The sequence below is a fragment of the Arachis duranensis genome, chromosome 5 (genome assembly GCF_000817695.3).
Source record: "Arachis duranensis cultivar V14167 chromosome 5, aradu.V14167.gnm2.J7QH, whole genome shotgun sequence".
NCBI lineage: Eukaryota > Viridiplantae > Streptophyta > Magnoliopsida > Fabales > Fabaceae > Arachis > Arachis duranensis.
The window spans coordinates 106,810,379-106,837,158 of NC_029776.3; the positions used below are offsets into that span (position 1 = coordinate 106,810,379).

A 26,780-nucleotide genomic window follows, 5' to 3' on the forward strand; every position below is an offset into this window, starting at 1 on the left:
ATGATCTACGGTTTGATCATGATCATTATCATGAAATTATGCACATACACATACATACATATATGTCATGACATTGCATTTATATATCGATTCGCATACTTCATAACTCATCTATCAATGTCATTGCATATATACATGCACATTCTGTAGGTTTAATTTGTTACTTGCTAGCATCCTTACTAGCAATTTAGTCCTTTAAACTCCATGATTACACATCCATATACACATTGCATGCTTTCATATTCATGCCTCTGTAGGTTTATTGTTTGATTTTTTTTTCTTGATCTAGATCACATCACATTTAATTAGTTGGATGAATTTGTGTATGTGCCTGGCTCCCTGTATGCCATTTTTAGAGCCTATTGAAATTTCGATGATCTCTGTAAATGGCGTATGAGGAGCCAAGCACGCATATGTTTCATATACATCTATGAAAAATGCTTGGTTAGGTTTATTAGAATTTAATTTGATATATATATAATGTCTAATAATTAATATGATTCTCTAATTTCTTATAAGTTGGTTATCATATGTTATATATACATAAAATACATGTAAATTATTTCACATAGCACGGCATTGTCATTTTCAAAGTCCAGGCTGTGTTAACTCTGGAATCAACAAGGTATATGTGCTTATCCTTATTTCGTTTTATTGTTTTTGCGTAATAATGCTGACCTAGGAAACAATATATCATTTGTATAACAACATTACTAGGTAAATATTCCCTTATTTTTATTGTTGGGGCTCATATGTATTAGTCTTTATTTTATTTTTCATCTTGCCGACTCTTATATATACTATTTCACTGTCCATTAGAAGAGAAAAAAAATCTTATAATAGATAAGAAACTGTAAAAGAGTATAAGTTCCAACGAAGTAGTATTGTTTGTGAAAATGATCATGATAGTAATAATAAAAAGAGAAAATATAGAATACTAATTTTTAGTTAATTAATATTAGTTAATTTTAGAATTTAGATTTATAATTTAAGATTTAAAATCTAAAATTTAAAATAAACAAAATAATTTTAAAAATTTAATTGATATTAATAAAAAAATTAATTATCTAATGTTATTCTTGTAAAAACTAATTACCTCTTCTTTTTTAATCCTGTAGTCATGTCATGCTTGTCAACAATAGCATAAAAAGAAGCAATAATGTCATCATATGATACATTGTATTTAGTACGCATTACATATTTAAAGATAAAACCCACAATTTTGTATGATGAGAAGTTAATTAGTCACATGGTAAATGCTAGTTTTGACTTCATTCAAATTACTGCTTCTTCTAATAGGAATAATTTAAACAAGTTGGCAATTGAAGGCATATTTTATTTCTCAGTGATATAAACATAACATTTCCATAAGTTTATATGTTATACATATACATATTGTTCATTAATATGCATGATTCCTTAATAATTTTAGTTAGCATGTTTATTGAGAGAATTACATTGAAATATATGAAAATAAACGATAGAGTCAACCTACCAAGAATATTTACCTTCCTTACCTTAATATTAACATTATTGAACATGGTTTATAGCCTTAGGAGTTATTTTTGATAGTCTTAAAAATATGGGTATGGAAGCTATTATTCTATTAGAAATTATTGTCCAGGTCTAATCGAAATCATCTTTGAACAATATAAACTAAAGCAGATCATGCTTTCTAGATTCATCTCAATGTTATGTATATATAAAAGGGCGAAAAAGAGTCAAATAAACTTATGATTTTTGACTGAAATTTTTGGGAGACATACTTAAATTTTATAATTAGATTAAGTGGTTAATTAACTAAGTTGCAAATGGAATAAAAATATATATAAGCCAAAGTAGTAAACTAGACTTAACTCACTCCTACTCTTAATCCTTTTATATTAATTCTTCACGCTATGATATTTTGCATGCTGGAGTCCCTTCATACCCTGTTCATTCATTCTTTGTCATGCAAAAATGTTCAGCATTAAAATTATGTTTCCGGCATATAACCTAATTCACTTTTCATGGCAACTTTTATGGAGTATATGGAACATATCATATGAGATCAACATATGATATATATAAAATAGAATCGATTATAATAAAAATCTAGTTAGGAATTGGACCATTTTTTTTATACAATATTTGAGGCAACAACATAACCAAGTAATTTTGGCATGTAGGGATGTATCTTTAATTCTTTATTTACGTTGAATTATTAAATAATAAATATCCATAGTTAAAATGATAAAAACATTTTCAATAACGGTATTTGTAAATCAAACATTTCAGGCACCGATCATATAAATTTGTTATTAATTAATTTTGAATTTAAATTATCTTTTAATTAAGAATAAAGAGAATGGATAGTAGACGACAATGGATTGTAGCGATGGTGAATGGATTATATATATATAAAGCTTATCCGTAAGCGAAACTACAATATTATTTAGGTAATTAATATATACTTGAACGAATTCATTTTTCGAACTTATTATCATTGTTGTTATATGTCACTATTTTGTTATAATTTTAATTTGTTTGATTTAATTAGGTCAACATGTTGAGTATTTTAGATTGTCAGGGGCCTATGAACATCCTAATCTTATTAAGAACGATAATAGGTGGATAGGTAGATGACTCACTCATGGGGCCATAGATAGAAAAGATGCCTAAATGTCAAAGGGATATTTATATATAATCCAATCATGCATTTTGTTTAAGAAAGGATAATTTAGTTCCATATATATAAAGTTTGGCCATATATACATCCATTGATGAAGATCAAAACAGTGACTTGTATCTAAAGGATGAGGAATGTGGTGTTTGTGCCTTTGTTGGCAATAACAAACAAAGCTACTTAATAATAATACAAACTAAAGATCTATAGTGGGTTGTGAGACATTTATCTACCAATAAGATTGCATGGCCCTAATAAACAAGACAAGATTAAAGGATCACATCCCACTAATATCTTTAAAACTAATAATCAAGAAAAACAAAATTAGGGAAAAAGAATAGTCGTATCAATAGAAAAATTTTCTTGTTAATTTACTTTGGTTAATTAAGATATTCAGAGAAGAATAACTGAAATTAATTTTCTTGAGCTGTATTGGAACAATATAATTAATGTGCGTGTGAAACATGTGCATGGGAGTTGAAGAGGTTTCCTCGCCCTCACGCACAAAGCAGAGGGAGTTTCATCCATTAAGGAGTTTAGGTCCTACATGAAAATGTAATCATAGATGTTTGACAAATAGCATGCATGTGAGGTGGCAAGAGCTGGTGTCGCCACTGCCATGCATCCTAACCACGTTACTTATTATTAGTGATAAAGAATTGAAGGAGCTTATCACACAAGTAATAATTAAGATAGATGTAAGGTTGTGAAGAAAGTACAACACATAAACATAGTACCTTTAACCTTTTTCCGTTTATATTTTGAGAGGCACTTCAATATATCTTGCTTATCGGTTTTATTGCATGGAGAAAAATTGTAATTTTTTTTTATGGTAGATTATTAACAACAAATGATTGAACATGTGAAAGTGTTGAAGTGAAAACGCATATATATACTAGTCAACAAGACAACGATTTGATTCTTAGCTTGCTACCTTACATTTCGGCTACTAGGGTGTTTCATTAGCCAGTCACTAGATTATTAGGTGATTAGCACACAAATTAAGGGTACATGATGCATAAAGAACTGTTTTTCCTCTCTCTACTTTTAAAGACTTACTGAGTATCATATAATATAATTTGGATAGTATATGTGATATGAAATGTTTAAATCCCATTGTAAAACAATACTGGTGAACATTCATAAATGAATTTCAAGGCATGATAATTTTCACCTATTTGTTTCCTTCAATTAAATATGCCCTAAAGTGGAATGGACCTCTATTCTGATTTTTGAAAATGACAAATAAAAAAAGAAGAAGTATAAACAACGTATTCATGTTTGATCCTAAAAATGCTTCAACATATGAATATACTATACACTTCTGACTTAGAAATGTGATGTGGGCACCTCAACTATATGTACCTTGATGAGCAAAGTATTCACAGACATTTTCCACTCTTTTAGCACTCAACTCCCTAACTTGTATTTTCTTCTACTTTTACCCTTACTCCTGCTTTCTAGTTTTTGCTTCCTATGTTTTCCCCTGCAAAACAGGTAGAACTTGATATCAAAACATTTTGCATGTGAAATAAATAACAAGGACTTTGAAGAACAATGAAGATATTTATTAAAAGAACAAAACAATGCTTTTTACTGTGTGGGATCGACACAATTTGTGGCTTATAATTTGTTCGGCTTCACAAATAAGGACAACGGGACAACAAAGAGAGACCAGAGCAAAACTATTCACGACCTTAAAGGAACGAAAGAAAAATTTTGGAATTTGAGAAAGTGTGGAGCTTTCTGTTCTTTAGTCAAATGAGCAGTGACTCACCTTATTTTTTCTGGGCCAAATAAAGTAAATAAGAAAATTTTGTTTGGTCTATTCATTTTAACATGCCCAAGTGAATATCCACTGACTAAATTCAACTCAGAATTCTATATCTTGCAAATCGCTTTGTGAAAATCAGCACAAGTTTTTATTCAGCAAAGACTGATATATGATACAACAAAAAAATTACTCCTGAAGAGATGCTGTTAAATTATGAACATTTAATTCTGTGAACTACCACTGCACGTGGCTTGAATAATAGCAGACAGATTACCAATTGAAATGGTCATTGTAATGTTCAAAAGGGTCCAATATTTTGTCAGGTTTGGCTGTAAGTGATACTGATATGCAGCTCATCATATACCCAAAGGAGGAAACAAGACAGGCCACAAAATAATTCAATTGGAATAGGACCTAAACTTGGTGTCTTGATGAATATAAAAAAATTCAATCCAACGATCTAAATGGGCAGATGAATTTAATATCTTACCATGGTGGCAAAAAAGAATGAACTGCTTATCACTCATCAACCCTACCATAATTTTTTAACTTGTATCAATGCATTATTACATCAGAAGAACCTTTTCAGGACCACGGATGTACCCCACCACTGTCATCTCATTGTTAACTTTTTATCACTAGCCTCTTCAATTTTGACATGAATTACCCCATGCCCAAGACTACAATGTTGTTCCATAGCATCAACTTAAACAGCAAGGCTCTAATACTTTATCTATATTACATATTTACATAGTTCAAGATTTTGATTATCAAACAACAGTTTACTGATTTAGAATAGCCTTATCAACAAGGAAAAGAAATGTTACCTTTTTCTTCACCTTGGTACTGAACATAGTTTTAAACTCTAGGCATTCTTTGGGTTAATTTGCTTGAGTGCAACAGTGGGAGCTATTCTGCTGCTTCTCCTCTGATGTTCCAGAACAAGTTCTCCGGCAAACCAGTCAAGTTTCTCGGAATTACTCTGCTCTGATATTCTCTTTCCTCCAAGAAGCACTGACTCTACATTCTTTTGCTTCAACATCTCCTCAGCCATCTCAGTTAATATTTTTACATTAGCGGAACTTGTATCTATATCCAAGTTGGGTACACTTAGTCCAATACTTGATCCATTTGCCTGTTCATAAGAACTGTTTAGAACAATTTTTTAATTTAACATGTAACAGTAAATATTCTTAAAGGAGAGATGGTGTCATTAAAGTGGTGTTCATTTTAATAAAGGTCTAGAACTTAGAAGTTGTTTGCTATATGCACAATGAGCTCTATAAAGAGCAAAAGGGAAAAAACAATTGAAGGATTAGATGCACACACATAATTAAACAGAAATAAAAGCCAAAATTTCAAGTGATGATAGCTGCTTAGAACCAACTTGAATAGGATTTTTCAGTCAAGGCCTTCTTAAAGGACTCTTCTTGAAGCATTTAATGCTTTTGCTATAAAAAATACCACCCTTTGGTCCTACAACTTCAAATGTGCATTCATGATTCATCCCATTTCATCAGAGGGACTAGGCACATTTCATTGCATGAAGACCAAGCTTTCCCTATTATTGATACATTCTTATAGGACAAAATGTATTGGAGATTACCGGCAATAGATATCCCCTTTACTCACAAGAAGTACAAATCCAGCTATCCAAACCTGGTCCTATCAACTTGCAACATACAGACAAGGCAAAAATCATTTACCGAGACCCCATTCTCCTGCCATTCATCTGGTGTGAAATTGACTCAATTTAATGCCCTTTTTAACGTTTACGAAATTAACACGAGTTAGGTAACTCAAAAATGAACCAGTTAGTCCTAAACTTAAGGGCAAATAGCAGTTTTGCTGTTGACATTCTGAACAAAGAAACAAAATCCAACAATTCTCCACCACAGCACCACACAAGAAGACAACCGACCTTTCAACGGGAAACACAGAAAACATCTCATTTCCTGAGCCAACCAAAAACAACATGCCACCGTTCCTCCCAAAAATCATGTGCACCACCAACACTCATTATGTTAACCCCAAGAGAGGGGGATAAAATTATAAAAAACTAAATAAACAGATAAACTCTTCTCATTTCAACCATAGTATATTCTCATGATTATGAAATGAACAAAATTGATTCAACCGTGCATCACTATACCATAAACATCCCTAACATAATAATCACCTTGTTTGCACAGAATTAAGTCATTTCAAGCAAAACAAACATGTCAAATTGTAATGTAGCAAAGACTTGAGGCTTGGTTAAAAATTAAAATGGTAGTCTAAACTCTAAAGTGAATAATAATTCGAAATAACAAGAAATTGCATGCCAGTGTAAAACAGTTTTACTACCTGTATTCGAACATAGTTGGAGGTGCAGCCAGCATTAGCGAAAGCCATGCCGACAGCCTGGTCAACGAGGTCAGCGGAGCCATCACCGGCGATTCGAGCCATGGGCCGAGCCCAGTCCTTGGGCTTCCAACGCTTGACCTGGTCGTAGCCATACTCCATCAGCTCCAAAACCTGACCCGTTCCGAGAGACAGCACCAATATGTCCTCCACACCTCTAACCATTGGGAACTCCTGCTTGTTATGGATCACGTGCGTAATTGCGGCCCCGGTGGGGTTCACCGTCGCCAAACTGCCGTCAACCCCAAGGCACCCGGTCCGACCGTCCAATGACCTCATTTTAACCGGATCGAACCGCCCTGGTTCAGCTGATGTGGCCATGCAAACCTCCCAGAGCCGAAAGTCGAAGCTGTCGCTCTCAAGCGCGTCAGCGCGTGAGAACAAGAACGCCGCCGTACTGGACAAATCGTAGCACGGTATGAGAACCGGTTTAAGCGTGTCCTTCAGCGTCAGGCTTCGACCGTTCGAAACAAACGCTTCCTTTAGAGTTTTTTCCAATCCAGCAGTGGCAGGTCCGGTCGAACCGGAAGTGAAACTCCGCCGGAAAAATCTACGGGCGCCGGAAGAGCTCGGACGATAGAACCTCCTCGCTCGCTCCGCCAGAAGTTTCCACGTGTCGTCAGCGTTGAAAATCGGCCGCTGATGATCCTCTGTGGCGGAGAGCATCGCGGCGAATATGCCTCCGACGCCGGAGCCAGCTACGACGTCGAAATAATCGGCTATTCTGGCGTCAACGTTGCCGGATTTCTTCTTGAGCGCGTTCTCTAGATAAGCCAGAGCTTTGCCGGCGAGGATTCCACGCATGGCTCCGCCACCGTCGATGGCGAGGATGCATACTTTGCCACGCTGACTCCGAAGCAGACGTTCAGGGTCGGAATTTGTTGGACTAGCGAGTTGCTTCGGTAAACAGAGCTTAGGTTCGTTGTAACCGAAAAGGAACTTTGTCTCGAGAATCGAGAAGATTTCATAGCTGAGTTTATCAGTGTCAATGCTCGGCTCTTCCATATCCGCAAGATTATTAGAATCCATTTCTTGACAGAATCAACGAAATAATTTTAATTTGTTTTTTCTTGAGCTGAACCTTCAAGCTACGGTTACCTTGTGTGTTGCATGGGATTGGATTTCAATCTAACAAAAAAACGAAGAGAAAGAAAAATAGAATTGTGGTTGAGAATGTCAACAAGTTTGAAAGTGATGAATGTTGAACTAAGCAGAAATGCAAACATACATACCTTTCTTTACGAGTGCTTTGCTTCCACGTGGCAGTTTCTTGTTTTCCCAAACACCCGCTTTGACGCCTCGCTCAGTTTCGGCGTTTTTGTTTGTTCAAACTTTCAAACTTAAAACTCCAAGTGTTGTGTTATGTCATAATCCACGTTTTTAATATTATAGTGCATGTATCATCCTATCACGATCGTGTGGTTGTTTTAAATTAGTTTTAGCTGAGATCAAGTACACCTTTGGTTAGCTATACCCGTCTTTGTACAAAAACCATAACTACATAATTATAGATTAAATTCTTACAAATAACTAACATCCTACGCAACCAATAAACCAACCAGCACATAAAAACAAAACAGGAAATTGCCATATCACCAATGGATTATTAGTTGTACAGGATCATGGATAAGTGACGTGGTCATTATCCAAAATGTTGTCCCAATAATGTATAGTGTAATAAACTTAAATACTATTTTATTTTGGTCAACATACGCTATTCTTTGTTTTCACGCCTTTTATTATTATCTTATCATTATTATTTGAGGCGTGATTTACACCCCTAATAAATAAACTATTACTTTTTTTTGTTCCCACGATATCTCTCATTCCGGTAGGTCAATGACTAATCCGTCATGATACTAAATTCTATTTAAAGGTTTGTCGCTGGCCAATGGATTGCTGCATACACAAGGCGGGATTCGAACACACCGACACTTGCTTAAGCGGATTAGTGAGCTAACCACTAAATCAACCTAATAAATAAACTATTACTAGTAACTTACTTTCGCATCCAACATTGGGCCTTACCAAAAAACATATTGGGCCTATATATGTGGCTTTGGGTATTCATTAAGTTCCAAATCTAATTTTTAAGGCCTTAAAGCCCAAGCAATTATTTTCACATGAAATACAAAACGTTTATTTTTTGTGTGGGCTTTGTCCTTTGGATCAAGCCCGGACCCCAAAAAACGTGTGTTATTGTAGGCTTGTAGCATGGTGGGGACCATTTTCCAAGATATTTGGAGATCACAGAACAAGCAATTGATTAACGTTAACCATGCGTCACTTGGTCCACTCATGGATTCACAATGCATTACTCATTTTCGCTCTTCATCATACTTACATCTCAAAATTCAGAGACATGCAGAAGCAAATTCATCATGGGCAGCAACAAATCCACCAAGGAAAATTATTAGCTTCAAAATAAGTAAGTATGATATGTTTCACAACAATTCTCAAACTCTTATATTCTCTTAAGTTCCCTCATGTGTCTTGAATTCCTGCAAGCAGTAGCTATGGGACCTGTTTGTGCTACTTCCTCAAGCCACAACAGCAAAAGCCATCAGTGAGTTGCAGCAAGAAGGGTTCTTATGCTAGAAAGGCAGAGAAATGCTGCACTCAGTTAAGCAATTTTGCTGAGAAGACCAAGAAGAAGGGTAGTGTTGCTGGTGCAGTAGCTCTAATCATTGGTACTAGCATTGGTTCTGGGATTCTTGTACTTCCACAGAAAGCCTCTCCTGCTGTACAATACTCACTTTTCTCAAATAAACTCTCAATTTTAGTCTGTGTAACTTTAAGCTTAGATCAAATTAGTTTATGGTATTTATAATTTACCATTTATGGATACTGTATACATATGTGAATAAAAGTGAAATATTTGTGTATCTTAGTGTAATGTGTTAATTATCAATCAAATTAGTTCTTACTCGACAGGAGAAATGTCCTATATAGTTGAAGTTATTTGACTAACTAAAATATATTGTGCAATACACATATATAATTGCAGGGATTTATTCCAAGTTCTATATCAGTGATTCTATGTTGGGTTTTTCTCCTCATTGAAGCACTTTTGCTAGTTGAAATCAATGTGGCTCTGATGAGAAACAAAGAAAAGGAAGAGGAAGACAATGAGTTGGAGGCGATTTCTATCAGAACCATGGCACAAGAAACACTAGGAGTTTGGGGTGGATCATTAGCAACTATTGCTTATGTTTTCTTGGCATATAGTTCCATGGTTGCCTATTGTTCCAAGTCTGGGGAGATCCTTTTCAAATTGATGAATATCCCAGCACCAGTTTCTGGTTGTCTATTTGCCTCGCTCTTCGCAATGCTCGTCTGCTTTGGAGGAACTCGTGCCACAGATCAAGTGAACCAATATCTAACTGCTTCCATGATTGGTACATAAACATTTGAACTATGCCTGCTTGTGAATTGTGATTTGTTAACATCCTTCAAAAACTTTGGAAGAACCATTTCTTTTTTTACTTGCATTTATTGGCATTGTGCAAACATGACACACTTTAGATTCTTGTTAGCAGGTTTATTATTGGCTATTGAGGTGGTAGCTGTTCTGTTTGGGGGATGGTCAGGAGTAGGGGGCAACAATGATTGGACAAAAGTTCCACCAACCATTCCTGTAATTATTTTTTCCCTTGTGTATCATGATATAGCACCAGGTAAGAATCTGAAAATTTTTATCTGGCTTTATTATTCTCCCTAAGTACTCTTGCATGAGATCAGTAACTGTTTTTTTCAAATCCTTACAGTTCTTTGTGCTTATTTGGAAGGTGATCTTACCCGCATAAGAGCTTCGGTTATTCTTGGTAGTCTTGTTCCACTGGTGACATTGCTTGTCTGGGATGCAGTTGCACTTGGTTTAGCAGCTGAAGCTGAACAAGTAATTGATCCGGTTGAGTTGTTATACAGGTAATTCAGCTTCTGCAGAATAATTTGGAGAGAATACTGAGAAATTTAGAAATGGAAGTTGGATAACTAAAAGTTCATAAATGTCAATGGCTTAGGGTGAGATGGAGTGGTGTTCCACTTATGGTTGGAGCATTCTCTCTTTTAGCTCTAGGCACATCTCTTATTGGCACCCTCCTGGCCTTCTCAGAGTTCTTTAAGGAGCAACTGAAAAGCTTATCTTGGCATTCCACTTCAGCACAAAAGGTAATTTTTTACATATATGTAATGTAACTAGAACATTTTGATCAGAGAATAAAAACTATGTGACATGATCACAATCGTTATAACTGATGAACAGAGCTGGTTGGGCAGGGAAATTGGTGGGGCAGGAATAAGGTGAATCTTACAGCTGTCACAATGGTAGTTGCACCTTCTTTGTTTGTCTCAACAACATTTCCAGATGCATTCTCAGCTGCCACAGATATTGCTGTAAGTTGAGGAAGAGGGTATTCTATCTTTAATGGGGCATTGGGAATTAGTTTGTCTTTAATATATATTCATTGAGATGGTCTGGTTCTTAAGCATTGTTGGATCAAGTGCTTATTATTAGACCAAAAGATATAGCTTAACCTTTATGCAATAGTTTAAGTATACTAGAGTCATTTACATATAAGAGACTTCAATTCTGCATTTTTGTGACTGTTGATGCTTGATTCTGAATTAGGGGGGCTACTGCATGTCAGTGCTCTATGGAGTTCTTCCACCGGCGATGGCATGGGCAATGGACAAGGGTGAATCCAAACATTCTGGGGAAAGGGAGTTGTCAAATGCTAGGCCTGCACTTATTGTGGTTGGACTATTTGCATGTGGCATTGTGGTGGAGCAAATTATTCATGATTTACTAGCATTGCACCTATAATATACTTCTTGGTTTCTTATGAGAGGTACTGAGGTAGGTTCTACAAAGCACTCCCTCCTGCTTTGGCAACTGAACTATGCTGGTTGATTTTGAAGGAAAGAGGAGATATGTCATGGTGCTGATAGTTTGTGAAAGCACTGTTGAAGGAATATAGAACTTGCTACTTCAACTCTGCATGATTGAACTATGCTAGATGATTTTGAATTTCTTTAGGATGCATACAATATGCTTCTCAATCTGTAATCTGTTCATAAATATCCATTTTTCTTCTTGTTTTGAATACTAAGGTGCCTTGAAAATTTTATATATTTTGAATTTTATAATGGACAAAAAGTTATTTTCGTACTTTTACACTGCATACTTTCAGATTCTCAATCTAAAGAACAAAATTAAAACTGATTATCCATAATGTCCATGCAACTCTGAACAAGGCTTCTACCTCAGTTCTTATTAAACCATTAAAAAAAATGACCTTACATAAAAAAAAAGAATAACAGAAGAACCAAGATATATACTAGCCAATTCAAAGATTGAAATCCTGTGCTGCATTGCTATAATGGCTTCTTCTGATATTGTTTTGGCGCTTTTTATAAACCAACCCTCCAAATCCTATCAGAGCTGCTCCCAACAGCACTCCTATTACTATTCCTGCCTTTTGTCCACCACTCAGACCAGATGAGCCTCCTCCACCCCCTGGACTTGCAGGTGCTGGTGCTGGTGTAGTGTGAGCAGGAGGAGCTGGTGCTGGAGATTTAGGTGTTGGTGCTGGAGCTTTTGGTGCTGGTGCTGGAGATTTAGGTGTTGGTGCTGGAGCTTTTGGTGTTGGTGCTGGAGATATGGGTGCAGGTGCTGGTGCCGGACCTTCAGGTGCTGGTGCCGGACCTTCAGGTGTTGGTGCTGGAGATACGGGTGCAGGTGTTGGTGCCTGGCCTTCAGGTGCGGGTGCCGGACCTTCAGGTGCTGGTGCCGGACCTTCAGGTGCAGGTGCAGATCCTGGTGACATAAGCTGAGCCTCCAAAGAGTTCATCAAATTTGCTGACACTAGATATAGTACTAGGACACTTAGCCAGCTACTTCTCATTATTCTTGCCATGGTGTTTGTTCTTACACTAAATGCAAGGCATGACCAGCATTTAAAGGCATCAAGCTTTTTCAACTTCAAGATGGAGAAAATTTCTATGCTTATTAGAATCTACTCTTTGTCCTCCTCATCCAAACATTGTTTTTGACGTCTTTCATGGTACAACATTTCCAAAGTTTTTGGCACAGGTCCTTGGATGTTTCTGAAGATTGAGAGGGACTGAAGCATGCAATTTTTAGAAATTCCAATGGTAAACACAATGTGCTACTATTATATTAGTGTCAACAATTGAAAATCTGCAAATTGCAGTGGCCTATGATTCAATTATGAATATCTCGAGACAGTTGAACATAACTATATTAGTTGACAGCTTGAAACAGATAGTTTAAAAGTCTTCTTTGACCAAATTATTATATTGATTTTCTTTTCAACGGGTCTTATAACTTTCTTCTTGTTGCATTCCTTCGTAATCTTAAGATCATTTCTTGTATATTCCGCTACAATTTGTTGGATTCTCAATTCAAACAAAGGTCACTTAAACTGCAGTAATTAATTCCACTATTGGGGATACCCTCACTTGTATCATAAAGTGTTTTATACAACTTTTAATTCTATTCATAAATGGTATTATGATACAATGTTATCTTAATGATTATACACTTTTATCACTGTTGCAAAACAAAATATAAAGTACAATCACTTTTTCAGTTACTTTCTATAGCGAGCACAATACATTGGTACTCATTGTTGAAGTCACTATTCTCTAGTTTACACTTGCAAGTGTCTGAGATGCTCCTCTTATCAGTTCTGCTTTTATTAGTTCCAAAATGTTAGAGACCTGTTGAACATTAGAACAATTGAAATCAGAAAAGATACATATGAACTAAGAACATGATATGATTTTAACTGGAAAATCAAATAGAAGAGGAATTTCATTACCTCAAAGTACTGCTGCAAAGTTGGTGCATGCAGAGCAAGTGTTACATAAATCTGCTCAAGTAATGTTAGCAGTTCTTCCACTTGATCACCAAGAAGATCAACCTGTATTTCAGCATTTAAACTTCATTTGACCATTTTCAATAATGCTATAACTGTGAGTGCTTACTAATTAATTAATGCAGAACATAAAGATGTGAGATTGTGATATATACCTCAGCTTCAGCATCTTGGAGATTCTGGCACCTTCTGATGAAGGCCTTTTGGTAAAGCAATTGTTTGTTTCTCAAGCTATCAACTAACTCAATAACCGAATCTAAACAACACTTCATCTTTTCCAATCTATAAGCATATTTTTGGGAAAGTATAAGAGGAAGCATGAGATTGGTACATGTTTGTTATGCATATAAAAGATATTGGAATTCGAAATACCTCACAGTCATCATCTGTAAGTTTTGGCTTACCATCACCTCAAATTCCGGAAATGTTCGTGAAAGATTCAAGAGGGGCAAGAAAACTGAAGAAGCAGGATGCAGATACTCTTCTTCAATAGATGATGTGTGATGATGAAAGCTTTCTGAGTTGCTTAGTCTGTGGCCTAAGTTGCTGCCTAACTCCCTTAGAAGTGCCTTGCTTATACCTAATTGTTGCAAGACATTTTCTACCTTGCTATTTAGTGAAAAGAAAGTTCTTTCCTCCCCAGTTATCAAATCTTCAAATATTTCATGCTCATGTAGGTCACCATATTCTGAACCCAAGTCCAGTTGTTTGCTGTGTTCATTGATCTCTGATTGTGCACATAGCAGCAGAGTCTCTCCAGCTTCAAAACATCTAAGTAGAGACTCTAGCAATACAATGGTCATGTTCTCTTCTCCCTGTGTTGCCAGAACTTGATTTAGCATCACAGTAGGATAATTATCTCCACTTGTGTTGTAATGACCTTGTGATTTGACTTCCATGGATAACAGAATAGCATCAATTAATGTCTCAACCAGTATGAATTGGTGTATCTGCTCCCTTATCAAGTTCTCCATGTAGTAGTTTTCTGCCTCATTCTTCCACTCCTTAAGCATGGCCTTGAAGACAACCATGCTAACATCTTCCTTCAGAATACTTTCTGTAATTATAAATTGTAACTGATCTACAAGACTGGTGTTGTTATCTCTTTTCCCTCTTGAAGCATAACTGGCTATCTCTGCGAAACTTTTCAACGTTTCTGCAAAAACAATCCAATGTATTTCTTCTCTTACTGTGCTGTCAACATTACAACCTTCCATTACTGTGTTGAATTCCTCACAAGTTTTCCTAAACATAAGCGAGCATATATCCTCCCTTATGGTGCATTCTATTTCATCCTCTTGGTTACTACACGTCAAACGTTGTACTTGTACACCATATTCCTCAGCTTTACCACACTGACACTTGGTTAAGGCAAATTCTGGATTAGAACTGATATCCTTAGCTACCTCAGAGAAGAGAACCCGAATTATATCATCACTAATCTTCCTTTCAATGATATTTTCTTCGGTATATTCATTCCACTGATTAATTAAGTAGCATTTAAAAACACTCTCCTGTATTAGCATCTCAATGGCATAACTATATGATATACTATTAAATTCTTCTACCATACCTTTTCCTACAGAACCATGAATGCCTTGTGCTTTTGACCTTGCCATTGTGTTATATCTCTTTTCTGTTGTTAACAACTGTCCTTTTCCTGCATTGAATACTCCAATTTCATTCTCCCAGGTGCTTCCCCAGTGATCAGTATCCTTGTTAACTATATCAGTCTCATATATTTCGGATAACCTCCTCCGTGGAAGTGTTTTGCTTTCACGAAAAGATTCACTCATCTCATCATTCCTATCTGTAAGATTATCCAATCTTTCTATGACGGCACGGATTCTTTCTTTGAGGCGTTCCCTTCTTATTTTGGAGGATGAGGCCTTCTTGTCTTGTGCAAGTCCAAGCTTACTCAGTTTCATTTCTTCTTTCGTTCTGCGAATAATAGACTCATGACTCTTTATCAGTTTAGCAACAATGTTACTCCCATCTTCATTCTCTTCCACTTTTGGCGGCTTTGCCTCATCCACCTTCTTAGGAGACCTTGGCTTTTCGAAACATCCTTCGTCCTGGGAAGCCTTGGTTGGCGAAGAAAGCGCCGAGCAGTCAGAATCCTCAGCACATGTTTCATTCAAATTGGCAAGTTCATACTGCAGACATGTAACCTCATTCATCATTTGTGGCCAATAATGCTCCTGCCAATGTTTCAGAACCTGATCCTCTTTCTTCCTCTCTTTTGCATCAGCATTCTCTTGAAACTCCCTCAAGAAACTTCTAATCAAAATAGACATAACATCTTTTTCGATTGCCAACTTCCATTGCCTCTCCTTTGGCCTCATCTCACACAAGACAAGAGCACTCTGCATCTTGGTAAAAGCAAGATCCATAGTCTGCTTTAGTATTCCAATGTCTGAACCCATCTCTTCGATCTTTTTCCTGTCAATGCCACTCTGTGATGCATCACCTGACTTGCCATGTTTTGTTTCAACTCTTTGTTTCATGTTTTGCATATGTTGATCCATACAAGTCCTTAATTCTTGGACATCACCCTTACTATGCTTGTTTCTTGTTGTTTGATCATTCTCATAAGTTGGACTTGTAGCTGTCCCAGTTCCAGGGCCGGAAGACGGAGACATTGGCCCTCTTTCTTTAAGCTCTGTCAACTCTCTGTCCTTCTCTGATATGGCCAATTCAGATTCCTCGAGGCGACCTTGGAGGCGATCTTTGATTTCTCTTAGCTCTTCAAGTACTTCTTCATGATTGCTTTCCAGAGACTTGTTTTCTGTCCCAGCTTTAACAATGTTGAGGCATCCTTCAAGCTGCATCACTGCCAATTCATAGAACTTTGATATCTCATTCAGGCGTTCGATGATTCCGGTTTTCGTCTTCATCCTTTCTTGAGCTTTGTTCATGCCGTATTGCACAATCCACATCATGGTGGAGTCTGCCAATGATACGTCATATCTGCCTTCAATGTGTCCAACAATCTCGTCCATTTCTTCAAGAACATGCACACCATAAGGCACTTGTAAACTGTAATCAACAAAGAAAACAATGCATAAACTGCAAAATAGATCTGAAATCCCCAACTGACCATTTCAACAGCATTGCATAGTTATTACCATGTCTCTAGCCATGCTTTAAGGAGCTTCCACTGCTGTTAAGTAATTATCATGTTAAATAATGACCACAGAAGGTTACCAAAGCATTTTATGTTATTTCTCACATTTTCTTTTCATTATTCTTAGCTAATTTTTAATTACATTTTCACAATAAATATCATTAGCCTGTGAATCACGAGGATAATATCTGTGACTATGTCTATAAATAGGAGATTCGGTTATTTTTGTAAAAGAAGAAGAGTCCTTATTCCTTAACATTTCGAATTCCATATAGAATCTTTATCATGATCATGATCATATAAAATAACGGTGTAATTACATCCAATGATATTCCGCTCATTATATACATACGTGGGTACATTTGATTCTTGCAACACATATTGGCGTTTAGTAGGCATCAATGGTTTATATAATTACTAAAAGAACATTATAATTCCATGTAACCTTTGAAGTCAAATAGATGGTACAAACTGTTGAAATTGGTGGAAATATTTGTGAGCTTTCTGTTGTTTTCTTATCACTAATTTAAGCAAGTTGTTAAAACCCGTTGGAATGCCTCAAGCATAACGTGAGAAGTTGTTAAAGATTAAAAAATAAAAACAAAACAAAATGAAATAGATCACTTGCTACAACAACGACGACAAAATCTTATCCCATTATTTACAAGTTTGTCACACCACAATTATGTATTTAGTACACTGTATAGTGTATGGTATGATGTAATCTGAATATTACAAGAAAACCAACAAGACGCTTCAAGAATTGGGTCCCTGTACTTTGAACAAATAGAAGGCCAGCAAGGAGTAACTGCTTATTTCTCTTCAACGCATGCTTCAAAATCAAGTCAAAAGAAAACAAATCACTATTTAGATTAGAAAGGACGTGCAAATAAAGAGCAAGTTCAGTGCGCTTAAGATTAATCATATTAAAACTCAAATGATCATTGTGGAATTTTCTGAGCTCTAAGGAGATGAAGAGAGATTCTTCAAGGGGTTGATTAGTGATGAATCGCACCTTTTACACACATATATATACATTGCTATAAGAAACTAACTACAACTGAATAACAAATTCTGCCAGCTGTCACTAACTGATTCTATTTCTAACCAACCTGCATAACTAATTACAGCTTAGCTACTTCACTCAGAGGAAAAACACAAGATTACAATTCAAAAATCAACTGTGTTAAAGAAGTAAAAATTAGATCTAACTTCTAAATAATTTAATGATATCATATAAGAGCAATTAAAATTGAAAATAGGGCAAAAAGAAAGAAAGGTAAGGGTTAGATTAGAGAGGTAGATACCACCGCAGCAGAAGCAACAGTAGCAGCAAGAGAGGAGCAAGATGAGGTCTTGGCACATGGAAGCAAAGGAAACGCCGTCGTTTTGGGATGCTGAGTCACCCTCCACCTCCACCTCCACCTGCACCTGCTGCTGATCCTCATCATCCAAAAGCTTCTGCTTCTGCTGCTGCTTCTGTTGTTGCATTCTGTGGTGGTTCCATTCGAGCCTCTTTATGTATGAGAGCTTGAAGGAATCTCTCAGATTCTTCGATGGCCATAGATGCATCTCTTTTTCTCTTTTTCCAGATCCTTTCTTGGCTCAAGATATGCTTTATGCTATCGCAATTGACAAGTGTGAAATTATTTTTCCATTTTATTCATAATTCTTCTAATTAAATACTGGTCCTTTTACGATTTTACCCCTTCTGTTTCTCCATTTGGAATTTGTACTTCGGTTTTGGGCCAAGCACTAAAAGAAACTCGTTTTTGTACAAAGGGTCAAAGCCCAAAGAAAACGTTATGGGCTCTTTTACATATTTTTATTTTGGGGCCACTATTTGTACAAAGTTTCTGTTGGCACGACCAAAAACCAAAGTTTCTTCGGATACCAATCAATTTGAATTGGTCGAGTGGTGAGTTCACTCTACTTAAATAAGTGTTAAAAATTCGAATTTCGTCTTGTAGATGTAGCAACTAGGAACTCATTACCCAGTGATAGACCTTTAAATGAGCTAAAATACGCAACAAATTAGTCATTAATATAGATCCAAGAAGTAAATATTTTACGAAAATATTTAATAACAAAAAAAATAACTAAAAACAGTCAGAACTTTTCTTATTTAACCTTCATTAATTGTCGTTTCTGTCTCCTTATACTAAATGCTAAATAAAGCAAGTTCCGACAGTTTTGTCTGTCTCTCCAGCATTACCTTACATTTTATATGCATATGCATGATCATTTACTGAAAGTGGAGATCTAGACATGGAGGGTTGGGATATCAGGGTAGACAAGGGCAAAGCACAAGGAAAAAAATGAGTCCCCAACCCCAACTGATGATGAATTAGGTGATCGGCCTTCCCTTAAACTATAGAGTATTGAGGACACCAACAATACTAATGCTGAAATTGGTGCCATTTTTGTTCTCAAGGGATTATGCATCTCATGGCCCCTCCACTCTCCTCACTTTTTAAACTATACTTTTTGTAACTTTTCAATAAACACCCCACTTCCTGTGAAAATTAAGAATGAATTTGGACCTTAGCCTTATGCACCTACACAAAAACAAGGGAAATATTCATCCACAGCAACAGTCAAGAATTATTCACAACCATTATTTTAGTATATTGAATTTTCTTCTGAGTCAAACTCCTTTTTCTTTATTCAAACTCATTTTTCACTTCCCTTCCAAGTTCGAATTATGTGCTATCACTGTACACTAGCCAAAATTAAAAGCAACATACAAGGATCATGAAACTTAGAAAATCATGACTTAGGAATAACGTTTGTGTCTAATCAGTGATCAACTAATACTAATCTATGCAGCATCAAAACTTGAGCTAATTAAAAGTACTACTTCATTAGATATGCTGTTAATTTAATAATTAGTTGGCACATAAAAGGTGGGATTCATTTATAAATAATGTTATAAATCACCAGCAAGTAAACCTTGATTTTTCTTAAAATATTCTTTCATTAACATAGAATAGAGTACAAGGAAAATAACCAAGAAAAGAAAACAACACACAGAGGAAAGTGTTTGTGCAAAGACAAAAGGGATTTTACAAAAGGCTCCCTTAATTGTCATGAAAAGAGACTTGAATCTACAATGATCCACCATCTTCAAACCCCCACCCTACACCCTGTGTTATCCTTGAAGAGAATGCAGTTGAGAAAGTTCAAAGAAACCTTGGACCATGCAATGCAAGCACAACCACTTCACATTATTTTACATTAGCAAGTAGCAACCACCATCATCATCAACTCAATAATCTTGTTTAACTTGCACTAATTAAGATTAGCTCATTAGACATTGGGATTGCTCCTGAATGATCCAAGAGCCTTAACTGCACCTGCCCTCAAGATGAATTGGTGGTAGAAGGCTGCAATGGCTGCCCCAATGAATGGTCCTACCCAAAAGATCCACTAAACAAGAACACAAGAAATTACATGTCAGCCAACAAAATATGCAACCAATGTTTTACTTAAAAGAATATTCCCTCCGGCCACGAATAACTGTCTGTTCAAAGATTCGACAGTTGTCCATGGCCAAAGGAAATAAAATACTTTGGCAAAAGAAAAGGTTACTAACATGGTCATCCCAGGGCTTGTCTTGGTTGAAGATAACAGCAGCTCCAAAACTCCTTGCAGGGTTAATGCCAGTTCCAGTGACTGGGATGGTGGCCAAATGAACCATGAACACAGCAAATCCAATTGGAAGTGGAGCCAAAACCTGAATAGTACACAAATGCAACATAATAATTAATAAGAAACCTTTGATCACATTGAATTAAAGCCACAAAAAAAGAAGAAAGAACTGTGGATACATGAGAATCTAAAGTTAATTGAGGAACCAAAAGCTGATAATGACAAATGTGGATGATGATGGCTGGAAATTCCCACTAGATTTTGCAATATTGAGAAAATTGACATATTAAACATCATTGTCACAATTATTTATGATGGCTTTAATTTTAGTCCTTGAACAGTCACACGCAATGGTTAAGAAAAGATATGTTATGCTTTCAAGTCCCTAAGATTTAAAAAAGCAAAGCCTTAGAAATGTTAACCAACGTAGAATCCACTTTTCTCAAGAGAGGAATAAAATTAGATGAGATTCAATTGTTGAATGTGACAAGTCATGAAAAATCAACCACCACCACAAAATTTATAGATGTTTAGTGGGTCTGTTTTCCTCAATCATGCTACCATTTCACTTCACTAAAATCATAATGCATCCGGTAATTTTGGTGAAAGAAAGAAAGGAATGGATTCAATAGGAAATTACTTATATGCCATCTGAAAAAGGTTACCAACTTTCTTGTATTGAAAACTATCAATTAATAAAGTAGTAGAAAGCAAGGAAAGGCAAGCTTAATAACAAGGAATAAAAGGGGAAAAAAAACCATTAACAGTTAATAGTGCCGAACCAACCTAATTTGTTTCTTTAGGATGAAGTCTCTAGAGAAAAAGTGGTGGAAAGAAATGATAGTTTCCAATCTCAAAAAGGAATCTAATTGGGTAAGAACTGAATTAATTATGAAGGATGGACCCTCTACTATTTCATATCATATGATGTATACAATATATTATAAATAAAACAAATAATGTTGATCAAATATAAATCCGCTAGCACTATTATTAGTCTTTAATAATTATATATGTTGACTATGCCCAAAACTTTGCACAATAACGGAAATGGCATGATAACATGAGCTGTACATCATCATTTCATATGGAAAAATAATGAGTGACACTTTGGCAGCATGTACAAAATTATAGAAAAGGAATGGCTAAGTTTTCAAATAATTGTGGCTAACTGAACTGGGAAGATTAAATTGGTAGAAGATTAGCAACAAATAAGTGAGATTATCAGTATTTCATGGAGATAATCTTTAATGTAAAATTTAAGGTCAAAATTAAATTGACTCCTAAATTTCAATTGATCCAAATTAGATCTAACTGGCATTAGTATTTGAGATCATTTCAACATTGGGCATCAATATAAATCAATATTATTTTGTTTTATTCAGCATAGAAAATTAAAGTGCCAAGTCAGCACATCATTAAGGGATATAAGCTTAAGGATATGATTGTAAATTTAGCAGTCTAATTTAGATCATTAAAAATCAATTTGAGTTCAACCTTAAAATTATTTCTAAACCATATTGAATATTAACTCCAATTTCATAACTGAGAATTGATATTATCCTCAACTAGCTAAATCTACAGAAGCACAAGATATATTTGATATTTCCTTACCAATAACCAATTTGTAATAATTTATTGTAAACAAACTACAAGGGCTGAGTAAATCCATGCTTCACAAAAATATGGCAAAAACAGAACACAGAAGAGTAATAATAAGTGAAATTCTTACCGGAACATGAGAATCTCTGGCGCTCCTCTTAGGGTCAGTGGCAGAGAAGACAGTGTAGACCAAAACAAAGGTTCCAATGATCTCAGCACCCAAACCAGTGCCAGTGCTGTAACCATCATTGAGTGAATTAGCACCACCACCATACCTGGTGTAGAGAGATTTCTGGAAGGCCTTGACCAAGCCAACTCCACAGATAGCACCTAAGCACTGAGCCACCATGTACAATATGGCTCTGATCAGAGACACCTTCCTTGCCAAGAACAACCCAAATGTCACAGCTGGGTTAATGTGACCCCCTGATAGAAAAAATCAAAACTTTTAGAACAATAAAAACAGAACAGAACAGATCAAAACAGAACAACATCCTCTGTTTTGAGACTAGGAAAAGATTCATAGCTAAATGGGTGTAAAATTAAAGATTAAAAAGAAAAAAGGAAGAAAGAAGAACCTGAGATTCCAGCAGTGCAGTAAACAAGGATGAAGATCATGCCACCAAAGGCCCAAGCGATGCCAAGAATGCCAACGCCGCCGCAGACATCACCGTTGGCGGTGGTGTCAGTCTGGCTCTTGTAGCCAATGACAGTGAGAACAGTGATGTAGAGAAAGAGGAGTGTGGCTATGAACTCAGCAATCAAGGCTCTGTAGAAGGACCACTTAGTTAGCTCCTCAGCATCAATGAGTGGTGCTGGTGGAGGGTCTTGGTAGTCCTTTCCCGAGAAGGATCCACGCTCAGCAACCTCAACGTCCTTCGCCATTACTTCAACTTGAACTAGTTCCAAACACAAAGGGAGAATAGAAGAGAAAGGAAGAGAATAGAAGAAGAGAGAGAGGATGTTGTTGTTGTTGTTGTGGAAAAGGGTGAGAACAGAGAAGAGAGAAGAGGGGGTATATATGGTGGTGGTGGAGTGTGCTTACTACTTACTACAAATCGCAAAACACAGAGATTAATAATACGTTCATGTATGATCAAGCATTGAAGCTACTCTGTTAAAGTGTGGAGTAGTTAATAAGTATTTTAATGTGATTTGTAGCATTAATTATCCGTTAATAATATTTTTAAGAGTGAATATCTCATTGGAACTTGACAATTATTTCGAAAGGATAACGAGTTCTTTAAGAAAAAAATATTCAATCCGACTCCTGATTATTTTCTTTTGAGATTGATTAGTTCTTGTACCAAAAAAATAACACTAATTTTTTTTGTATAGGAGCTAATCAGTCTAAAAGTTCGATTATGTATTTTTTTGGTCAAGAATTTTGTTGTTTTTCGAGACAATTGTCAGGGACTATTTTAAATTTATTGATATTATATATTTAAACCTTTTAATTTAAAAAAAAAATTTTAGAAATATACTTACGTCACTCTTTATTAGAAATACATTAAACTATACATTTTTTCTAAAAAAATTAACATATATCATTATTTTTTAAAATCAGTCATATATATGTTTTATTATTTTAATTCAAACATAATTAGATTTTTATTTTTTATTTTATCAATCTCAATATTTAAAAAGAAAATAAAAAAACATAACTCTAATGTTTCATTAATTAGCGCTTCAGCGCTTGCATCACTTCTCAATCAAATCCATGAGGAATAATAACCATTCTAGTTTTCCTTTTTTCTCATTTTGATTTAATTTGTTTGTACTTTTATTTAAAAAAAATTGTTTGTTTTGTCATTATTTACCCTGTAGATTCTAGAATATTCTATATTGCATGGTTTTTGGCTTATATGAGTTATATCCCTTCCATTCACGGATTATATTCACATTTGCCAAGTTGCTCATTATTTTCAATTCTACACCTTTTAGGTTTTTAATTCTTCGAGTCTATTTTTTTTAATGCCATTTTTAGATATTGCTAAAAATTGCCGTAAATTAGGTGTTTTATGTATGGACAAAACTTATTTTTCATGGAAATTATAAACCATAGTAATGCACTTAGCTATTAAAATAATGTTGTTTTTTTAGTTATCACATAAAGTTGAAGCCTCTAAAACGTTCACAGATTTATTTAAAATAAATAAAATCAAGCACAAAAATGATGGATATTTTTAGTAATAATAGTTCCACTTCCGTGGAGCCATGGAGAATTGGAAATTACTCTTTTGCCCAGCATTATACTATTGAACACTTCATGAATCCATTGGATTTCACTACTACTCTACATGCTTCCCCATGAGTTGTCTTTAATTCTCATTTATTTTTGGCTAAGTAACAAAACAGGTGGATTTGTGACTCACAGGGAATACCTAGTTAAGCAATTAACAGTTGTATTCAAATCAAAGTTCATTGAGTATGATTCACGTAAATTATTACCAACAAAATACTAAAGGCTACAAGGTTATCTTATCTTATTATGGGGGCAAAAAAAATTCCTTCCAAATAAGGCTTGGCAACAAATTATACGGAGTACAGAGCAAAATTACAATGTTGATATCTTAATTTATTTACTTTTATAAAAAAAATTGGTAAAAAAAAAAAGAAAAAATGCCTTTTTAATTTGAATATGGAAGCAAGAATAGTGTTGGATTCGGTTATTGGAAAGAGAAGTACTTCACATGGTGTCAGTGAAATAGAACTCGATCCTATAAGTTTTCTCTCACTAAACGGGACGGTCTGAGTTCTCTCTCATTAAAAAAATAATTACAAGCAACACTGAGGGTCCGATTTCTATCTTCTGAAATTCAAATTTCTCCAACTACAAAATGGACCATGCGATTTCTCATGCAAAATTTTAAAATTATATCAAAGAACTCACATGGTCCGAATTCTTCTACCTCACACTCACAAAAAGTTGTCCCACATATTGTCTTATACCCCATAAATCCATACTAAAGTAGCACAAACACAACCCTTCCATATTCATAAAATTGAGTCTCTTTTAACCTAATAATATTAAATAACTCAAAATAAAACAAAAATATCTCTACTAAAATTTTAAAATAAGCTTAATTAGATTCTGAAAATATTTTCCAAGGATTCTTCAAATGCCAGTAGTGAGGTGACTAACTTTATCATATGCTCACTATCAAAAAAACAAAAACCTTATCATATGGTCAAACTGGCAGCATCTGTCGTTACCTCATTTTTTTTATATCGTTAATATCATCCTGTTCAATTTTCATGCGTCCAATTTGAAAAAGTGTTTCACCTTTCATATATCTAGCTAATTAAACCAGCAAGAGTTAAAAGAGATAGCCAGAAAAAAATGAATAAAATTTGTCATATATTTTTTGTTCTTGAATGCCCATAATATAATGAGTAGCGTTAGCTTTGCAGTTTGCATTGCATACATACTGTTCGGTCCACAAATCTAATCTAATGAAAAAGAATGTATATCTTTCTGGTTCATTCATGATTCATGATTCAATGTTCGAGGACCACTTTGGCTTCCATAACCAGCAGACAATTTGTCTTTGACCACCCCCCTTACACACGTGTCGACTTCTCAATGGAGAAGTGATTACGTGTTCCATTTAGACTGGGAATGCCAGCTCTAGTTATAGACACACAGTGCTGCACTGCTGCATTATTATGCTAAGTGTCTCAAGGTTCCAAAAATTGGACATCAAACCTCATGTATCTATATATTCTATTATAACCTTATTTGCATTAACTCTCTTAGCCTTTGGCACTGCCATTAGAGGAGCTTAAAGCCCACACATAAAAAGAGGCAAAAACACAGAGAGAATCACTACCTTGCAGAACAGAGGAGAGGAGACTGAGACTGAGGGAGTGGAAAACACGAACAATGAAGATATGCGTTTAGGGTTTTTGGTTTCAAATTTAAAAAACACAAAATAAAATTGGGTGATAGATATCTCAAAATTCAATTTCTGAAAATTAAATTCACGTATGTGCTATGGCATCTCTATCTCCATTTACTCAAACAGAATATTCTCGCAAAGAAAGTGCAGTCATAATTGATTGATCGTTCATGATAAAATATTCCCATAATAATTTCTGAAACACATTGATGCATCTTAAATATTAATATTTTATTTTTTTAAGACAACAAAATTAAATATTAATTTTTTATTTTTTTAATAAATAAATATCTCTTTTTAGGCACTATAACATTAAACGTAAAATAAAATAGAAAGGAAAAGTACACTTTGAAAAAATATGAAACGACTAAAGATGAGCACCGTAATTACTGACAAAAACATAGAGGATAGTACTAGTGAAATCAAAAAGTGGGGTTTGACAGTCAAAAACAAGAGTTACTGTGCAAGTATTGAAGAATGTGTTTTGAAGTGTTGGACACGTGGTTGACCCTGGAATACACAGAAGCAGGTGCTGCAAAAGTTGTGGCTCCAAACGACTCGACGGTTTCGCCGTTTCACATTTTGGGCTTGTGGGACCCTCCTCTTTGTTGCTCCTTTTTTCTTATTGGATTTGGAGCCCAACAGCTACGAAACCAAACTACTCGTTATCTTCCACCTCATCACTATTAAAATATTAAGATATTACTTAAATAGTTAAATAATTTTTTTAATATAAAAATAATACACAAAAATT

The 26,780-nt window shown here is 35.2% G+C and overlaps 6 protein-coding genes across 6 annotated transcripts; 1 reads left to right on the top strand and 5 right to left on the bottom strand.

Moving 5' to 3' along the window:
* Positions 1–3,796: 3,796 nt before the first annotated feature.
* Positions 3,797–8,189, bottom strand: LOC107491560 (patatin-like protein 6). Its single transcript, XM_016112429.3, has 4 exons — positions 8,075–8,189; positions 6,786–7,970; positions 5,267–5,574; positions 3,797–4,151 (listed from the first exon to the last, which is right to left on the bottom strand). Exons 2-3 carry the CDS (start codon positions 7,869–7,871, stop codon positions 5,305–5,307), a joined length of 1,356 nt encoding a protein of 451 aa, XP_015967915.1. The 5' UTR covers positions 7,872–7,970; positions 8,075–8,189; the 3' UTR covers positions 3,797–4,151; positions 5,267–5,304.
* Positions 8,190–9,120: 931 nt separating this feature from the next.
* Positions 9,121–11,989, top strand: LOC107491558 (uncharacterized). The gene is made up of 8 exons (XM_052261890.1): positions 9,121–9,230; positions 9,351–9,585; positions 9,850–10,240; positions 10,382–10,519; positions 10,610–10,769; positions 10,865–11,012; positions 11,121–11,237; positions 11,473–11,989. The coding sequence occupies exons 1-8, from the start codon at positions 9,121–9,123 to the stop codon at positions 11,665–11,667; spliced, it is 1,494 nt and encodes a 497-aa protein (XP_052117850.1). The 3' UTR covers positions 11,668–11,989.
* Positions 11,990–12,190: 201 nt separating this feature from the next.
* On the bottom strand, positions 12,191–12,760 carry LOC110281427 (uncharacterized). The gene has a single exon (XM_021143648.2). The coding sequence runs from the start codon at positions 12,758–12,760 to the stop codon at positions 12,191–12,193; it is 570 nt and encodes a 189-aa protein (XP_020999307.1).
* Positions 12,761–13,455: 695 nt separating this feature from the next.
* On the bottom strand, positions 13,456–17,338 carry LOC107491449 (uncharacterized). Its single transcript, XM_052261401.1, has 3 exons — positions 13,900–17,338; positions 13,688–13,789; positions 13,456–13,586 (listed from the first exon to the last, which is right to left on the bottom strand). The coding sequence occupies exon 1, from the start codon at positions 16,744–16,746 to the stop codon at positions 14,083–14,085; it is 2,664 nt and encodes an 887-aa protein (XP_052117361.1). The 5' UTR covers positions 16,747–17,338; the 3' UTR covers positions 13,456–13,586; positions 13,688–13,789; positions 13,900–14,082.
* Positions 17,339–17,495: 157 nt separating this feature from the next.
* On the bottom strand, positions 17,496–18,506 carry LOC107491557 (uncharacterized). The gene is made up of 2 exons (XM_016112424.3): positions 18,179–18,506; positions 17,496–17,703 (listed from the first exon to the last, which is right to left on the bottom strand). The coding sequence occupies exons 1-2, from the start codon at positions 18,441–18,443 to the stop codon at positions 17,684–17,686; spliced, it is 285 nt and encodes a 94-aa protein (XP_015967910.1). The 5' UTR covers positions 18,444–18,506; the 3' UTR covers positions 17,496–17,683.
* A 1,322-nt stretch (positions 18,507–19,828) lies between these two features.
* On the bottom strand, positions 19,829–23,238 carry LOC107491556 (aquaporin PIP2-1). The gene is made up of 4 exons (XM_016112423.3): positions 22,703–23,238; positions 22,255–22,550; positions 20,467–20,607; positions 19,829–20,300 (listed from the first exon to the last, which is right to left on the bottom strand). The coding sequence occupies exons 1-4, from the start codon at positions 23,007–23,009 to the stop codon at positions 20,181–20,183; spliced, it is 864 nt and encodes a 287-aa protein (XP_015967909.1). The 5' UTR covers positions 23,010–23,238; the 3' UTR covers positions 19,829–20,180.
* Between the last annotated feature and the right edge of the window lie 3,542 nt (positions 23,239–26,780).

Bases quoted from the DNA above. Each gene is read 5' to 3' on its own strand.
- LOC107491558 (XM_052261890.1), top strand. From the start codon at position 9,121: ATGCGTCACTTGGTCCACTCATGGATTCACAATGCATTACTCATTTTC. The intron at 10,241-10,381 runs GTACATAAACAT...TCTTGTTAGCAG, and splicing joins TCTAACTGCTTCCATGATTG to GTTTATTATTGGCTATTGAG. The intron at 10,520-10,609 runs GTAAGAATCTGA...AAATCCTTACAG, and splicing joins GTATCATGATATAGCACCAG to TTCTTTGTGCTTATTTGGAA.
- LOC107491560 (XM_016112429.3), bottom strand. From the start codon at position 7,871: ATGGATTCTAATAATCTTGCGGATATGGAAGAGCCGAGCATTGACACT. The intron at 5,575-6,785 runs GTAGTAAAACTG...TCTTATGAACAG, and splicing joins CCAACTATGTTCGAATACAG to GCAAATGGATCAAGTATTGG.
- LOC110281427 (XM_021143648.2), bottom strand. From the start codon at position 12,760: ATGGCAAGAATAATGAGAAGTAGCTGGCTAAGTGTCCTAGTACTATAT.
- LOC107491557 (XM_016112424.3), bottom strand. From the start codon at position 18,443: ATGCATCTATGGCCATCGAAGAATCTGAGAGATTCCTTCAAGCTCTCA. The intron at 17,704-18,178 runs GTATCTACCTCT...TTGATTTTGAAG, and splicing joins CTGTTGCTTCTGCTGCGGTG to CATGCGTTGAAGAGAAATAA.
- LOC107491556 (XM_016112423.3), bottom strand. From the start codon at position 23,009: ATGGCGAAGGACGTTGAGGTTGCTGAGCGTGGATCCTTCTCGGGAAAG. The intron at 20,608-22,254 runs GTAAGAATTTCA...TGTACTATTCAG, and splicing joins CCAGAGATTCTCATGTTCCG to GTTTTGGCTCCACTTCCAAT. The intron at 20,301-20,466 runs GTTAGTAACCTT...GTTCTTGTTTAG, and splicing joins ACAAGCCCTGGGATGACCAT to TGGATCTTTTGGGTAGGACC.
- LOC107491449 (XM_052261401.1), bottom strand. From the start codon at position 16,746: ATGGACGAGATTGTTGGACACATTGAAGGCAGATATGACGTATCATTG.